The 17,817-nt window shown below is 41.3% G+C and overlaps 1 protein-coding gene across 2 annotated transcripts; it reads left to right on the top strand.

Annotated features, from left to right (window-relative positions):
* Window positions 1–1,396: 1,396 nt before the first annotated feature.
* rnf208 (ring finger protein 208) lies at window positions 1,397–12,464 on the top strand. Of its 2 annotated transcripts, none has more exons than XM_059357893.1 (2): window positions 1,397–1,640; window positions 10,279–12,464. In XM_059357893.1, exon 2 carries the CDS (start codon window positions 11,323–11,325, stop codon window positions 12,097–12,099), a length of 777 nt encoding a protein of 258 aa, XP_059213876.1. In that variant the 5' UTR covers window positions 1,397–1,640; window positions 10,279–11,322; the 3' UTR covers window positions 12,100–12,464. The 2 variants fall into 2 exon arrangements, with proteins under 2 accessions (XP_059213876.1, XP_059213875.1); XM_059357892.1 differs by lacking the exon at window positions 1,397–1,640 and adding an exon at window positions 3,846–4,535.
* The last annotated feature ends 5,353 nt before the right edge of the window (window positions 12,465–17,817 follow it).

The following is a 17,817-nucleotide window of genomic DNA, read 5'->3' as shown; positions in this document are numbered from 1 at the left end:
TTGTTCAATAATGAAGTAATGATTGTGATGTCTTTCTCTTATGTCTCACTCAACAGGGGCCAAAGTAGCCATTTCAGGCGATCTTTCAAAACATGGTATCCAAAGCATTTTTATAATAAGAGTAAAATACAGTTCAGAAGAAAGTCCTTCTCATTTGCTGCATGAAAAGCACATTAATATTTTTGAGAGCAAGACAGTAGCTAAGACACAAGGGCCTCCTAGTGGCCAAAGAGCCTCATTATATAGGACAATATACTCCCTGCAGGTCACTGGTTTTAAAACCCTTCTACTGTAGAAGCTATAATAAAATAATACAATAAAAAATATTAAAGCTGTATGTAAATGGTAATGCAATGTTCCAAAAAATGTAGATTACATTATATTATACATCATTGTCACTTCTTGCAGTATATACCAGTGCAACTAAATGCAAATATAGAGAATGACAGGCAGGTATGTAACTTTGATACATGTGATTAATGATACACTATATAGTGTGCAGTACAAACTAACAGTTGGCTCACAGGTAAAGTAGAAATAAGGCCTTGTTGAAAGAAGTACCTCGGGGCATGTTTGGCCCTCTGTGCATGTGACAGGTCTCGTTGTCCTGGCAACTACAATTATAAAGGTCTTCAGTTCCTTTTAGCTGCCTCGGAACTGCACTTCAACTCTTAACACAGCATTGGATGAACTCTTTGTGGAGAAACAACTTCAAAGTGTGCCTTGACTTTGCCCTACACCCAAGCTGAGTTCACTTGGCCATAAACCTCCCACACACTCACATTTTTGTCATGTTTTGGTTCACTGACATATGCTAAAAGTGCATGATAACAGCTTTCTTGGTCTATTCTTAAACAAACACACAAACAATTTACCCTGCTGCGAGTGCTTTTCACATATCTTACACTGTGAAAATCTGGCTTTTACTATAGTTGCACAGCAGTATTTTCAATACTTAGCCTACTTGTATTCATTAGGATTATAATGACATTCACATAGAGAAAACCTGAGGCCTTCCTTTTATGCTACACGGATGTATTGAAATTGTAAAGCAATGCAATATGGACTACAACTATTTTGTAGGGTGCATAAGAAGAATTTAAGAATTTAATTTAAGAATTTAAGTTAAAACAACAACAACAACAAACACACAAGCCAACACATCAGCCATGGTTAAAAGTTTGGTTAGAAAAAAAGAGCTTGTCACATTTACTCAATTGATTTAAATAGACTATCTGCAGCCATAGTCATGTCAGTTCATTGCCTATTACATTTATTTTTTCATGATAAAACTGCGCTTTATTGTGACCAGCCCAGCACACCTGTAATAATCATGCTGTTAATCAGCACCTGATTGGCCACACAGATAAGCTAAGGAGAAATGCTTATTAGCACGGATTTTAACACGTTTGTGACCAAAGTTTGAGAGAAATAAGCCACTTGTGTGCATAAAAAAAGTCTTAGAGCTTATGATTTAACTCCTGAAAGCGAGGGCAAAAACAAAGTGTTGCATTTTTAGTTTTGTTCAGTGTATTTACCGATTATTAGCAGCTAGTTTACATTAGCCTCGGCTGCAAGCAGCTCTCCAGCACTCGTGTCCTGAGCATGAAGCCATATCAAACATCTCTGAGGAAAAACAGGTGAGTCATGCCACGTAAGTATTTAAGACAAATGTGAACTTGTATATAGTCACCCTGTTAAAATAATCGCCAACTCGTTTTTTCAAGTTTTGCAGGAAACACAAAAAACTTCACCGAAAGTGTAACATAAGACATTTATTGATCATTTCACTCAAAAAGGATGTAACAAAGGATGGCTATTGGCATAGTAATAACACTGTGTGTAAATTATGTAACTTAAGAGAAATAAATGACTTAAAGGCAATTATTTTGAACATGCCTTTGTGACTTAAGCAAGATATGGTAACACTTTATTTTGAAGGTGTCTACATAAGAGTCTCACAAGCCTGTCAGAAACATGACATGACAAGTATCATGAGCATTAATGTTACTTCAAAGTGTCATTAATGTTCATGACACATCCCATGTCATGTTTATGACACGCTCATGTCACTCTTATGTAGACACCTTAGAATAAAGTGTTACCAATATTAGTGTCAACAATAAAGCTAATAAAGCTAGCAGAGCTAAGTAAAGCCCAAAATATCAGAGTAACGCAGCGTTACTTTGCAGGGATTAGTATTCTATAGTTACTCAACTTTCAACTAAGAGTACAAACATTCAATAGCCTAAATGCTGAAAAAGGTAATTTATTTTGGTGTTTATTGGTGCACAATAGACCTATTTGTCAGCATTTATGATGTCTATGAAAATTGTATATTGCTACAACTGCTCTTTACAGTATCCTTTATTATAATATTTATTATCATGCTGTATATTACCCACAGTGGAAGTTGGAGCAACATTGGTTTCTGACTAATACATTAGATCAACACTTACATCTGCTTATAAAAACAATGTAGTATTAAATAATCCATTTATTAAAATGTTATAGACTTAGAAATTAGAAACACTAGGGTAAATTGCTGTCTTGATCTGTGCTTAACTCCATAAAACATGACTATAACACATAACTGTCATTAATTACTGCCCATCACTTATTATGAATATTTAATGTTATAAATTAATATTTATTTTCATAATAATTCTGCAACAACAGGATTTTGAACATCCACATCCATTTCCAAGAAATGGTACCAGAGTATAACAAAACTTTACACCTTTGCGTTTGAGGAACTTGTATTGCACCAATAATATGTTGAGCACATACTGTGAGTCTTCCTCAAACTTGAGACAGAAGAGCAAGTTTACACAGTAGGCCCTCTCACTAAAACCTCTTCAAACAGGAGCTATTTGGCATTCAGATTATCTCTCAATACATTATGCATTCGATACCATACCCATATTATATAAACCTAACCCTCTTACATTGATTGAAAAATGCCATGATATTTTTTTTTCTCCCCCACTTTGATCTGAGGATTATTTATTGGTCTGCATGAAGGCTCGAACAGATACAAAACTTAGAAAATCCTCATTATGCAACATCACTGAATGAGCAGATCTGCAGTGGGAGCTTACAGGATGCTGCTTTTAAGTTTCTGTGTGCATTTAAAGAAAATCAGCCGTGTCACATTTAGCAGTCAGGTCTTTGGTCTTTCAGAGAATGCAGGAATGAGTACAAATGACTACTCTCTGCTATGCTGTTAACATTTTTCAGTTTGTGGGAATATATTTCTGCAAACATGAGTGAGCTGCATGTGTTTAGAGGTGAACATGATGCATCTGTTTTTCTAAAAACCTTCTAGTCAGCAGCCTGATAGAATTTTAATTAATGACTGAATTTATGCTTTTTTTTGCAGTGTCAGATGTGCTGCACTCCTTTAGATTAGATCTATTTGTACCAGCGTCCTGTGTGCCTGGCTGGTGTGCTTAACCATAAGTGTGTGTCTGCGTGCATTAATATTTCATATTAATTTTGATTCATATCACAGATGCCCGTGTGCATGTTTGTGTATAAATGAGCATTTTCTGTTTATGTGCGTGTATGCATATGTGTGTTTAGACATGGGGGGTGGGGGCAGCATTGTTGACGTTCCTCATTGGTTGAAATATTTTCTCTGGCAACTAGAAAACGTGATCCTGCCTGCAGAGGCACTGCAGTGTGTGCTGCAGCGAGAGAGAGCAGCGAGAGAGAAAGAAAGGGAGTGTGTGTAAGAGAGAGAGAGAACGAGAGAGAGAGAGAGAGAGAGAGAGAGAGAGACAGGAGGGGGTGGGCAGGCAAAACAAGCCACATGCATAAGGAGGGAGCCAGAGGCACAGTGTGCGTGTGTGAGTGTGCATGTATGTGTGAAAACACTGCGCATGTGTGACTGTGAAGCGCACTGACTGGAGCAGATGGAGAAGGAGAAAGAGGAGTAATGAAAATGAACGGCAGCTGAGAGAAGAGGAGAGATAACAGCAGAGGAGAAGGAAAGAAGGAGACGAGAGGTTTTACCTGAAGACCAGACGGAAGAGACGTGCAAAAGACAGGAAGGAAGGAAGAGAAGAGGGACGTACAGCGCAGAAGCTCAGGTCACTGCACACAATAAGGTGAATAATTTGGGAGGCTTAGGAAGAGGAATGGAGAAAGAGAGACCGGAGGGAGACGCTCAGCCACAGCTCGGAGGAGAGGGAGCCGGGGTGGGAGAGTGAAGGACAAAGGTACAAGAAAGGAGAGGAACGAGGGATGCTGAGCTCGACGAAAGCAGCCCGAGACATGACGCATCCACCTTGTAACAGCTTCCTCCATCTTACATCTCCTCCATGTTCGCCTCCCTCCGCTGCTGCTCGATGCTCATCCTGCTAGAATTGAATGGACAGAAGGAGAGAGCATCCTCCCTCTAGTGAGACATCCCCCTGAACAAAGAGACTGAGCGGTTTATCTTCACAGAAAAGCATCAGCAACGTCGACGGCAACAACTGGAAACAGGACGGGAGAAAAGACTGGAACAAGAGAAGTGCGTAGGCAGACAGGTGAGGATGAGAAATCTGTTTCACACAGAAGATACTGATGTTTGTCTGTGTGTTTATCTTCAGATATGTTTCAGATCTGTGAGGTGTGGCTCCTCTGTTTTGGGTTTCATACTGAAACCTCTTTCTAGTTCTCTGTGTGTGAGACAGAGGTTATCTTTGCCTTTTGTTTCTGGGATTTACATGGCTGTTGCATCATTTTGTAGACACACATGAATGGAGATGCACAGATATGCCCACAGACACACATGCACACCAGCTTATCTGCATTGAGCACAGTATTAGTGGTTAGAATAGACCGTGATGATGTGTGGGTTTTTCGGTGTAGATGGTATCATCAGGGTGTCATGTCTCCAGCGGTTATGACATTTGACAGACCTCTGCACAGACAGACAGGGGGCAGGAGGGGGGGGGGGGGGGGGGGGGGGGGGGGGGGGGTGATAGGGACAGGGCAGGAACGGCCTGTTCTGTAGCTGTCAGCAGCACTAAGGCATCTCCATATTGACTATACATTGGCGCTGCAGTGAGAATGCTGGGTACACCATGCTGCGATTGCATAACTGCTGCTCCCGAACTCACCCCTCCCACATGCCAAAGCCGCTCCATCTCACCACGGTCCAAATATTTTGGCCACCTTGCCTCTATCTCACAGCCCATCCTGACTCTCAGCTCACACCACATCAACAACGCCATCCACCTTAACCCCATGCTGAGACAGCCTCCTTAAAGGAAAAATCAATCGCCTTAATCAATCAGCCACTGTTGTTACTGAAGAGCTGGACATTTGCTGAACCTTTTCTCCTCATAAATCTTCTATGAGGTCTGTGTCAGGCGGAGCGATGATGGTTATTGCTTTTTAGTTTTCTGCCTGTGTGCAGCTCTGCCATGTTGCTGTGGGAGAAACATCGACGAGAACAAAGAGCACTTGGCTGTAATGAATTGCGAGGCAAAATGGCCGATGTCTGCCATGAATGACAGTGGGCTAAATTATTAAAAACAACACCTCCCCACATACTCAGTAAGCACTTTCTGCCCGTGCAGAAACACAAAAACATCCCACTGCCATCATACAGTAGCATATGGGATAACTACATATAATCACAGCTTGATGGTTGGACTGTAAATATAATAAGTAGAGCCAAACATCATGTGTTGTTCTAAGTCCTGGAAACAAGATATCTAGATGTATTTGATATCAACTTACTGTATGTTATATGTGAAGAAAATGCATGTGTTTATTCAGAAAATGATTGCAAGCTAAAGTCTATATAGAAAATGTATGTAATTTAACAAAATTATATATATTTGGCTTCAACAAACAAACAGAAAACAACAGGAACATAAAAATAAGCGAGACATTGGGTTGCATCTGTCATCTGCTTTTATACAGTACCACAATATACTTTTCAAATAGTAAAACATGCCTCAGAAGTAAATCCTCCTGCATTTGAATCATTCATAATATTTCACTGAATCCCAGAGAGAAGCTGCTGCCAGCAAACATACAGTAAATCTGGGGATTTGTCCTCAGATCACGCTAAGGTCATAACACGTTATGTAATCAAAATACAAACATAATATCCCACGCAGGTCCGAGAAGAGATGTGTAGCGATGTTTTTTTACCAGCCGAGGCATGAATGTGGATACACATCTCAACATAGCTGGCATACCTTACATACTGCTGGTATGTGGTGCAGGGGCACAAAGACCTGACCGTCTGTTCTGTCCACACCAAGAGTCCGCTCATATGGATAGATAGACGGGTGGATGGGGGATAGATGATAGATAGAGACAGAATTTCATTGAGAGAATAGAGGGGGAGACAGGCAGGCAGAGCGGCTGATGGGCAGGGTCTCTATGACTCACTCAGAACATGGTGCCCTTCTCATGCTCTCCGATCTGCACAGGTGGAATCTATCCTCTGTGATCACGAGGACCCGAGGTGTGTTTGAAGGAGACGAAGCAACGCAGGGGAGTGTGAGAGGATAGGAATGTTCTTGGCGTGTGGCGTCTGTGTATGTTTTTTTTTTCCCTCTTCCTTCAGGTGTGTGTTTGTGTCAGTTTAATCTGCAGCCATTTGATAGTCGACACATTTAAAAATGTGCTTTTTAGAGCCTCCTATCTGTTTGTTATCTGTTTGTTTGTGTCAACTGGTATGCAAAGGGTGGTGCCGTGTACGTGATGGGGAGTCGTCCGAGGGTGAGAATGTTCTAGGATATGCCTGTGTGTCTGTGTGTGTGTGGTAGACTTTATACTGTGAATGCAGCGCTGTGTGTGTTTAATGCTTGAGGAATTTGCTGCTGAGACTGACTCCTCTGACATCCCTGTGGTCAGCTCTCCTCTTCCTCCTCTTGCTTGTGATGACGAGGTCAAATGCCTGCCATGATTTCATTAGTGTAATAATTCCTCTGCAGGGAGAGGATCCAGGGCTATGTATACACACACACACACACACGAGCAAACACTCAATGTCAAGACTGTGAGAGAGCTGCAGCAGCACTGTGTTAATATGGTGGCTGGGCCGGAGATGAGCTCCTTACATAATCGGAGAGGGCTCCGTCGATTAGGAAGAGGCTGCGCCAAAGCCGGCCCATCAGCAGGCAGCCTGCATCACTTATCAGCCCTTTTCATAGCACTGTCACCAAATTAGAGGGTAATTTTAGCTGCTTCATCTCCCCCAGGCTCAAAGGCTCCTCATGCAGCCTGATTGCTTTATCAACTCGACCACTGCCCAGTACCAGGCAGACATACTCTCAGAAGCTGTTTATATCCACAAAGTGGGTCTAGACATATAATATCCATCAGAACTGGAGCTGATTATCTGGATTTCAAACAATACCCCAAATGGACTTTTGAGGCCAAGACAATATCATTGTGAGAGTTTGAAAAACCCGATAATGTTGTATCAACAATGTTGTAGTTTTTATTTTTTTATTTTTACAAGATAAACAGGAATTTTTGGATTCCTAAATGAGTTTGTACTGTCTACAGTTGATGTCAGGGTGACACTGTTTCTAAATTACTGAAAACGTGGCATTTCTGCAATATGATTTGTTATTATTAATTGGCCCATGTCATAGACTGCAAATATAGACCATACATCTCCACTTTGCACAAAAATGAAGCCAAAATATCCCAGGGTGCTGCTATCTTGTGTTAGTGACATAATTTGAAGCCAGAGTAATCATCAAGTTAATCATAGCTGTCAATCATGATGTCACACCACCATTTTATAGCATCAAATAGATAATTTAAAGCTAATCTTTAAACATAAACTCTTTAAATAGCATCACCATGATAAGAACCACCCAAAATGACAGGCGTCTTTGGAAAAAAATAATTTGAAGTGTACTTTGATTCTTTGTTTGGCTCTTGTTTTATCCACTAACCGGGAGGAGGCGGGGTTTATGACCTGTGCTGCAGACTGCCAACAGAGGGTTCACAATGGGTTCAAGGTGTTTGGGTTCACTTTGGAGGAGCCAAAAGATATGTCAGCTAATATGAGTAGATATAACATTCTGGTAGATTTATCGGTCTAGCTTAAATTCAAACCATCATTTAGTATAATCTGAATTAAATTTCAACCTAAATTCACACTCTTGCATTTATAGAAGCATGTATAGAGTTGGGAAACATCCATATCATATAGTATACTATAGTATCACATCACCTTATTTAAAATTGTTTGATTCTGATATTATCTCTGCGTTCAGATACTAATACCAAAATCTTAAACTTTTGATACATTATTTTGATGAACACAATCTACCACTTTTTTTCAAGTGATCTAATAAAAATATCAAACGATTATAATAATATTGTGATATAGGAAAAAAAAATGTTTTTGTCTTATAGGTTAAGTTACCATAAACTGTTCCATTTTTAAATATTTTAAAGTGTTTTTTCTTCTCGCTGTTAATTCCTGTACCTCTACAGTCATCATATTCATGATGATTGTTTCTCAGAAATGTCTTACGTAAATATCTTATAAAAGCACCGCCTTAATATATCACTATCTTTGTCAGAGGTGTATGAATGCATGCCACGTGTGCAAAAAGGATGAGAAATAAACGGAGGCTATTTTGGGTGTGTTGAGTGTTGCAGCACTGCAGTGTTGGAGGAACACATTTGGTGAGATTGCGAGTGATTCTGGCTAACAGCTCTGTGTGTTTTGAGTGTCGGGTGTGCAAATATATCAACAGACCCATTGAGAAAGAATAAAGGGGAAAAACAAATGTCTGCCTGCTTGCCCAATATGGCTTGCTGCATCACATGTAAGTAACAGGCTAAAGCACTTCCGCCTGTTAGGTACATCTCTCTCATTCGGTGTGAATCTTCAGCAGGGGTTGGGGGCAGGAAACCACTGAGAAGTGCATAGATAAACAAACCATAAATAGCAACCAGAACCAGCGCTGTGCTCTTCTCTCTCTCTTCTTCACCATGTAGGTCACCTCCTCTGCACTGTTTTTTTTTCTCTCTAATGAATCATCACTGTTGACAGCCGTGAAAAGAATGAAAGATGTGTCATCCTCCCTCCTCTGCTGGTTGGCAGCTATTGTTTCTGTCAAGCTAAAACGCTCAATCCATACACTTGTTCTTTTTCATAAACCCACACACAGTATGACACAAGCCCTGCATGCAGAGTGTAGCCTGTTCCTACGCATGTTTGAGTCTGACGCAACTCACAAGATGTGACAGAGCGATGACAGGAAGCAGAAAGAAGGACAAGAGCAGGACCGCAACATGTGTCACAACCACCTGCTGCGACCACACCGTGTCGCAGGGTTTGGCTTTTAATTACTTGCCACTTCTATTTCCTGTTTTTTGTGCGTTCCCATCGCTGTTTATCTTCTGTTACTGACGTGTTTACTTTTCAGACCACGCATAGATTGGCACATAATGTTATCTGTGCTGTTCCTCAGTATTTCTAAAAAACATTGTTTGTGTGTGTGAGTGTGTGTGTGTGTATGTGTGTGTGTGTGTGTGTGTGTGTGCAAGCGCAACATCAACAATATTTTCCGATTTGTAGCACTCTGATTGTGTTTAGTCAAAAGAAAGGTGTACTCTCTGCGCCTCGCCCCAGAGCGTGTGGCAACATGATAATTATCTCACTCTTTTGATAAACACACCTGGGCCGAGGCCAGGACACAAAGGTGACAGCCTCTGTCATCATATACAGACTGATCGTCATACAGCTACAGTGCATTCTTTCCAAAATGAAAAAATCCTATCAGTCTTACAAAAGTCGAGGAGTATACAATGAAAATGATGAAGCTTGTTTTATATATTCTTGAGAAGCTGACCCTGTCTTTCCCACTTGTATTCTATTTAAATCTTACAATGAGTTTTTTTATGTATGGAAACTCATTTTCTGCCAGTGTGACGAAAACAAAAAACATCCTGGCAGTCATTATAATGAGAAACATGTTATTATATCAAAATACGACTTAACATCTCAAAATAATGGGAAACTTTTTCAAAATATTCTGTAGTATTTTTAGAAACGGTTTCTCATTAGAGATACTGAGTCATGAGTTCAAGATACGGAATTTAAAAAAAATACTAAATGATTATTAATTATTAGTCATTTTTGAGAACGTTTCTCATTTTAATGACTTAAATTATCTTTTTTCGTCACATGGCTAGGTTTTCATCTTATTTTTCCTTTTACTGACAGAAATGGACTTCCATTTTTTTCAGAGTAGAAATTCACGTATTTTATATATCCCTTTACTGTTTCCACAGGTAGATGGCCCGAAGGAATCCTGAGGACATGTTATGATTCTGAGCCAGTGAAAAAGTGGAGACAAGCACAGCGGCATCCTTCAGACTGTTATCACTTCTTCTGCTCAGTTGGGAGGACTGTCTGAAAGTTAAAACTCCCACCTCTGAGGAATTCAGGAGCCTTGGAGCTTGAAGGAGTCATTCCAACAGCTTTCTGGACCATTATAGGACGCCTCCCAAAAAAAGACCTCCTCCCTTTTTCTTATCAACAAGCAACTGAGAGGGTCAAACAGGGTCACCTGAGCAAACTGGACCAACAGCAGAGAGACAGACTGGAGGTTATTCTTTCTTTCTCAAGTCGATGTGTAACACACCTGCAGCCCAAAACAGGAAGTGAAGCGGGCGTTTAAGCAAGAACCACATGTGAAGGCTAGTTTGACATAGCAAGAGTTTCCTTTGCAGGCCACAGGATATAGTTTAAGACAATACCTCTTGGCCCTTTCAGAACTGCCTGAACTCAATCCTTCCCCATGCTGTGAATGCACCAACCTGTACTGTATGTATATATGTGAGTCTGTGTGCATATGAGATTATTTATTAGTATCATCACTGGGTGAGAACATATCTTTGTGCTAAAGTTCTAACTGTCCTTGTGTGTGAATATACGTTTCTGCAAATAGCCATCAGAGACAGCACAGAAACATCAGCATAACAACAAAAAAACTACCTTTAAGTAGTCAACACTGGTCACATACTGTAAGCTGGACTGTTAAATCAATCATCTGTACATATCAGCAGTGACAGAATAAGAGCTGCAGATTGCGGTGCTCTGGCTGAGCTCTTCTTTCTGTCTTCCCCTCATAAAGACTCAGGCTGACAGTCGCGCCCACCAAGGGGGAAATCTGTGAGGGAAACATGGAGGCAACCATCCGTCCCCATGTCCCCTCGAATGGCTGACTTCAGAGACAGAGCCTAATCTTTTTCCCTTTGCCCAGAACCAAGCAGGGGTTTCCAGCGCTGATAAGAGCCACAGCCCTTCTCTCTTCCACCTCCAAAAACGTGCGAATGTCCTGCCTAAGGCGTCAGCCAGTCACCATCCCCATGGACACCGTCAAGATCATCCAGTCGGAGAAGTTCCCCAGAGAGTGCCCTGTGCCCGTCACACAGCCGCGCTATGCCCCGCCCCCCAGAGTGGCGTGGGACGGCGGAGGTGAAGGCGAGATCATCGTCAACCAGGCCTGCAGCGACCTGACCCTGGAGATCACAGGGTCTCCCCGTCCAATGGTGTCCCCCTCGGCCCCCATGACGCGCAGGGAGCAGAGCTTCCTGGCGCAGCGCAAAACCAGTGCCAACGAAATCTGCTACCACCAGTTCCACTACAAGATGGAAGACGTTATAGTCAACCAGTACGTGTTGCGCTCCTCCTCCACCTCCTCCTCCACTTCATCCTCCTCCTCGTCGGGACCCGTGATGCCCTGCGAGCCCCTGGACTGCCCCACCTGCGGTCACACCTACAACTTCGCTGGCAAGCGTCCTCGGATCCTCTCCTGCCTGCACTCGGTGTGTGAGGAGTGCCTGCAGATCCTCTACGAGTCCTGTCCCAAGTACAAGTTCATCTCCTGCCCCACGTGCAGGCGTGAGACAGTGCTGTTCACTGACTATGGCCTGGCTGCTCTGGCCATCAACACCAGCATCCTGAGCCGCTTGCCCTCTGACCCCAACGGGCCCGTGCAGTGGGGCGGGGACGCAGACCGCAGCTGCTACCAGACTGTGCGCCAATACTGCCAGTCAGCCTGCACCTGCCAGATCGCCAACCCCTTGTCCTCCTGTGGCATCATGTAGACAAGGGGGGACACTGCAGGCATGACTCGACGCTGCCCCCCGTCCCTACTACCACTCTTTTCGTCTATAAGCTATTCCCTTTCTGCCAACCCCCCCTCTCTCACACACACATTCAGTAAATAAATCCCTCCACAGATGTTATCTCTATATATTTAATAGCACAGATGGATGCTATGTGGGACTAATGGATGCTGATGGTTCAATAAATAGTAAATAAATGTATTTTATGTATGGACTGGAATCCTATTCACCCTCTCTCGTTTGGTTGGACGTGTTTGTCATTGACATCTCTTTACATGGGAATGCCAGGGGAGGTCTATCCCCCCAACCTAGGTGAATAAAGATTAAATAAATGATAAAAGTAACTCTGTGTGGCCTGTACTTGTTATATGACAAGCTACAGAAAGCATTGTGCTGCATTATTTATAGTCCTATTTAGGCGAGTGCACATGAAGCTAAACCCGTTGATGTTCAGCCTTGAAGGAATAATTCACCTCAAAATGACCATTTGTATTCAAATTACTCACCAGTGTTACCTTGGATAAGCTCCCGAGGGGTTTACTGTTTTCAGCCATTTTCTGATTCTCAGTTTATCATGGAGGCAAGTGAGAAATGGGGTTTCTATATGGTTTAAGGTTGTTGTTTTTCGTTTTTTCGTTTTTTCGTTTTTAAATCACTATGAAAATTCAAAAATGGCTTTGTAGGTTTCAAAAAATAAGGTTATCTTCAGGTATAAAGTCAGGGATGTTTCTTTGTTCCCCCTACCTTAATTCATGCATAAAAACCAAAGAATAACCCATAAGATAATGCATTAATGTTGATTAATTAATTGATTAAACAATCAACTGAAAATGTATCACCAGAAATTTCGATAAGTAATTAAATGTTTAAGTAATTTATCAAAAATTCTCACCTTTACATTTGGGTTTTAAACTGCATTTTTAAGGTAGTTTTCAAATCATTATGTATAGTAAATGATTGATAAGATGTTTTTTAAAAACCTATGTTGTGCATTAACATCACATTGTTAATGCGTGTTTGTCTTTTGTTTGCAGAAATACACCAAAACAAAATGATTAGGAATATCAGAGATTTATATTTACATTATGACATGAGTAGTGTAATATACTGCACAGTTCATACCCGTATTATTCACCAATTTATAGCTTATTGCAGATACAAGTTTGTGAAGCTTTGTAGTGCTATGACATCACATGACAGATATTCCATCACAGTTTTATAGAAAATCATATTTATCAGTATAAAAAAATAGAGGCAGGTATACAGCAGACAATAAATAAACACAGCATATTGCTACATCACTTGGGCTGAATAGGAAGTCAGTTTGAAAGCAATGGCACTTCTCAGACCTTTAAAGGAAATCTTCCTCTTCTGAACAGAAACCAAAATGTCCAAACATGACAGACACACTGTGGTCCGTTTACACAGGCTGAGTTTTCCTCCTCCTCCTGAACAGATTGGTCAGCCGTCGTCGGGCTGACGTTCTCTCAGATGGCTGCATCTCTTGGCTGTACAGATAAAAAATTCATTAAAACAGAGCTGCGGCAAGCCGCTGTAGAAAGCAGGGAGCAGCATGTAAAAGGTAAGTTTCGTGAAAAAGAGGAACAAAATGTTCAGGAGGAACAGAAGCACAAAATCAACTCCCTCCAAAAGCCTCTTCATCTACTGTGCATTAGCTCTGGACCACTGCATCAGTGTGGCCGGCTGCCATGTTGGAGCAGAACACACATTTCCTCAGAGCATCATGCATCATATGAGATTAAGAACACTGCCCCCTAAGAGGTTATAGCTATAAATACAATGTCTCACCCTTTTGAATCTCTCAGTGGAGAATCTCTTGTCAAAGACCCAAATCTCATCATCCAGTTCCTGTTACTTTTATTTGTCTCCTGAAAAAACACAATAAAATATTTTTCGAATAAAAAAATGGCACATTTCTTATATATCTCATTATAACCCAGTGAATATTGATGAATGTATTATTGAATGTATTCTTTAGCTGTGTTTAAGTACAAATGTGCTGTATTTGAGTGTATTCTACCTGGTTTTCGTGGTCTTCCTCTTCCTTCTCCAGCAGGTCATCTCTGCTCAGATGCTGCCCTCTGTAGTCTGTATTCAAACTTCCTGCACACACAGACACACACGTTAATATAGCTGCAGTACTACAGTAGATCTTTTCTACTTAAGACAAAACATTTTCATGTAAGAATGCTATTATTCTATTGAAAAATGAAAATGAAAAGAAGCAGCTGGACTTTGACTCACTTAAATGCAGTGTTGAAAGATTTGTGTCTGAAGCCGATCTCTGACGAAAATGTCTGGAGGGTTTATCTTGCTGCTGTTGGGGTTTCTCGCAACAGTCCTCTGCCCTTTCTGTGTTTTCAAGACGGGAAGAGAGGTCCTCCTCCGCAGCTGAAGACTCACTCTGACAGGTGCTAAGAGCCTGAACGAGAGTCAGGTGATGGTAAAACAATGTCACGGTTTTAATTTATGTGAGCCCTCAGGCTGTTAGATTACATGCATTCATCACCAGCTTGACAGGTCATGTTTATAGACTCAGCGTAGTGTGGAAACTGTGAAAACTTCTTGATTGCCTTGCAAATATGTGATACATGAATGTCTTCACCTGGCTCACCTCCACGTCTTGATGTTCCTCCCTCAGGGCATTCGTCTCGATCTGTAACGCTCGACTGTGCATCTGTTGTTTGGCTACTTCCTCTAACATTTGGCACACCTGCTCCAAGTAGCAGAGCCCGGGACTCAGGCCTTTCCCCTCCTCCTCGCTAAGGTCCTGCACAGATCAGGAAGTCAGACAAGCTTCACCTTGTAAGAAACAATAGCGATACAATGTTAACAAGTTTAGTTTGCCTGAAAGTTTTTCTTGCTCTTCAGACACTCTGCAAGTGTTCGAGAAATCCTGCAGTATGAACATATCCAACAACTATTGGATGGATTGCCTTTAAATTTTATGCAAACATTCATGTCACCTGATTTGAATGTTATCATGTGATTGATTGGGTGCTATCAGTCTCATAGGTGTGCATGAGAAGGGCCCTGCTCCGTCTTGTAATAGGTTCAGAAGGTTTTTGTCAGCTCATTAAATTGGCTGTTATATTAACGTTTATTTTGAGGGGCTAACCTCTAGTGAAGGAGGAAGTGATGTACAACCCAGATTCCCCAAAAAGTTGGGCTGTGTAAAATATAAATAAAACAAAGAGTGTATATTTACAAGAACAAACACTTATTAGCTTGAACATAACATACACATCAAGTTCTGTTTCATTTACATTTGAGACAACGCTTCAATCAAGGTTGTAGTATAAGGAGTGACAACATCCGCGCTAAATTAAAAAGATAAAGGTTTGGAGTGGTTGATGGTTCCTGAAGCTAAGGATTTCTACCAGAAAGACCTGTTTGATATCCCATGTGAAACAAAAAGCAACATTATAATGTAAGTGCCCCGACGTGCATATGTTTAGTTATGTTTAGTAAGGTTTTTGATCCAAACCATTAACTTTTTAAAAAGTAAATGGTTTGGATCTTTCTTTTTCCTAAATCCAACCACATAGTTTATTTTTTCCTAACGTAACCAAGTCATTTTGGCACCTAAACTTAAATTCCAGTCTTACTGGTGAATAGAACTGGGTCTGCAACTAAAGATTATATTCATTGTCAAGGCATTTTTTCAATCAATCGCCCACAAAATCAAAACAATCCATCGCAGTTTAAATTATTATATCTTTCATTATTTATTATTATAATCAATTTATATGATTTATGTTGATCTTCATTCAGCACTACCTAGAGTAGATTAAGTTATATATCAATATAATTTTATAATATAATTAATATAATTAAATATAATTCTATAATTATAGATATATGACAGTTTGATATACATCATACAAGGACGTGAACTGTAATTAAGTTGTTTTTTCCCATGAACCTTGAGATGACCTTTGAAAAGAATAATGAAATATTTGGCTAGTTTAACATTCAGCTTTATCTGACTGATGGCTCATATTGTCTATAATTGGATGTTCAAGCGCATTGGATTTAACTTTTCAATAGTATAATACACAGTATAATTATATATAATTACAAAAATTACGTAATTAGATGATTACGCCTGCTTGGCATTATATGGCCTCTCAGATTTGCTTTCAAAGCCTTTTAACGCTTGCCGTCCAACAAGGAAACAAACGCAACACAACACACCCAACGCCTAAAACAACACCGAGGACCCAATTAGATGCAAAAGAGACAATTTAATCCTGTTGTTTCAACACCTTTGTGTGTTGTCAACATGACGCGGTTTTCACACTGGGTATGGCAGATTTTTTTTTTTTTAACATTGTTTGTCAAAATCAAACACATTTTTAGCATCATCTGCTTAACCGCATGTCTGTCTCATATAACAAAAACCCCACAGCCTCTCCGGAGCGTCTCCATCCATTCCTCACGTGCCTGTGGGCGTAAAGTTACCTGGGCAAACTGGTTTACAATCCCTCGCACCACAGACAGACTTGTGAAAGGTTGTGAGCATGAAAGAGATCCTCTATGACTAATGACATGCCTGTCCTACTTTACATTTGAAAGAAACTTGGTAATTAGTGTTGCAACTCTTTAACTACGGGAAGAGCAGACGCCTTGTTACACTTCTGAGACTTTCTTTCAGGCTTTTTTCTTTTACATTTACAAGCCTGCTCCGTGCAAGACCATACATGTTACTGTGAAACTCATGTCATCCTGAAACTAGTCCCACCAAAACAGAGCAAACACTGACATCAGACATTTAGGAAATGCTTTTATCTCTTCTCTTTCCCAGAGAGAAAAAAATCCTAGAAATCTGAACACATTTGTGAAGTAAACAGTATCTCACCTTTAATCGTGTCTGAACCAAACTCATAGACTTCGGCCGCCTGCACATGTCTGACTTCTGCCTCATGAGTGGAGCTGATGGGTTGACAATCCGCCCTACGCCAAAACTCTCTGACCTTTGACCTCTCACTAAGTCCGATGTGTGCCTTTTGGGTACAAAAATCCGAGGTCGCCGCCTGACCACCTCATCCACTGTCACTGGCTCTAGCTTCTTTTTTAGACTTATGGAGTCAGTTTTCTGTAGTGCTTCCTCCAGTTTTAGGTGCAATGCTGCGGAGGCGTCCTTAGATCTGCTGGGATGCAGCTGAGGACACGGAGAGGAAGAAGAAGAGGAAAACACCGGAGAGGAGAGGACAGGCGACTGTGATGTTGAGGCTGGAGTGAGTCTCTCTCTTTCTGTAAATGTGTCCATTTCTCCTGAGACAGAGGACGGTGTAGCGGGGTCGGAGATGACAGAGCTGGCTGTCTCAACTCCAGAGTCCACTGATTCTGAGCGCAGGTTTGTCACCACTTCCGAGGAAGGTGTAGAAGGGTCTTCATCTTCGTTTTCGGGCCATGCTGGGTCCAAACAAGGATCTGCTTCACTGACCCAAGCTTCCATAAGATTCCCAAAGCTCTTGTACAGATTCATGTTCCTCACACCTCTGCCTCTGAGCTGCAGCAGGACAATGAAGCAGACACCAGTTCAGGTGAAGTAGAATTCAAAACATCCTCTCTGGTCCGCCTCTGTTCCTTTGCCACGCCTCTCCACATCACCGGCCCTGTCACAGCGTGGTGCTGCATGTTCAAACCTGCTCCTTCCTGCCACTCAATCTT

Source organism: Centropristis striata, chromosome 19 (genome assembly GCF_030273125.1).
Source record: "Centropristis striata isolate RG_2023a ecotype Rhode Island chromosome 19, C.striata_1.0, whole genome shotgun sequence".
In the NCBI taxonomy this organism is placed as follows: domain Eukaryota; kingdom Metazoa; phylum Chordata; class Actinopteri; order Perciformes; family Serranidae; genus Centropristis; species Centropristis striata.
Note: the sequence above shows the minus strand (reverse complement) of the source record. Positions and strands in the feature narration are given on the sequence as shown.

Bases quoted from the DNA above. Each gene is read 5' to 3' on its own strand.
- rnf208 (XM_059357893.1), top strand. From the start codon at position 11,323: ATGTCCTGCCTAAGGCGTCAGCCAGTCACCATCCCCATGGACACCGTC.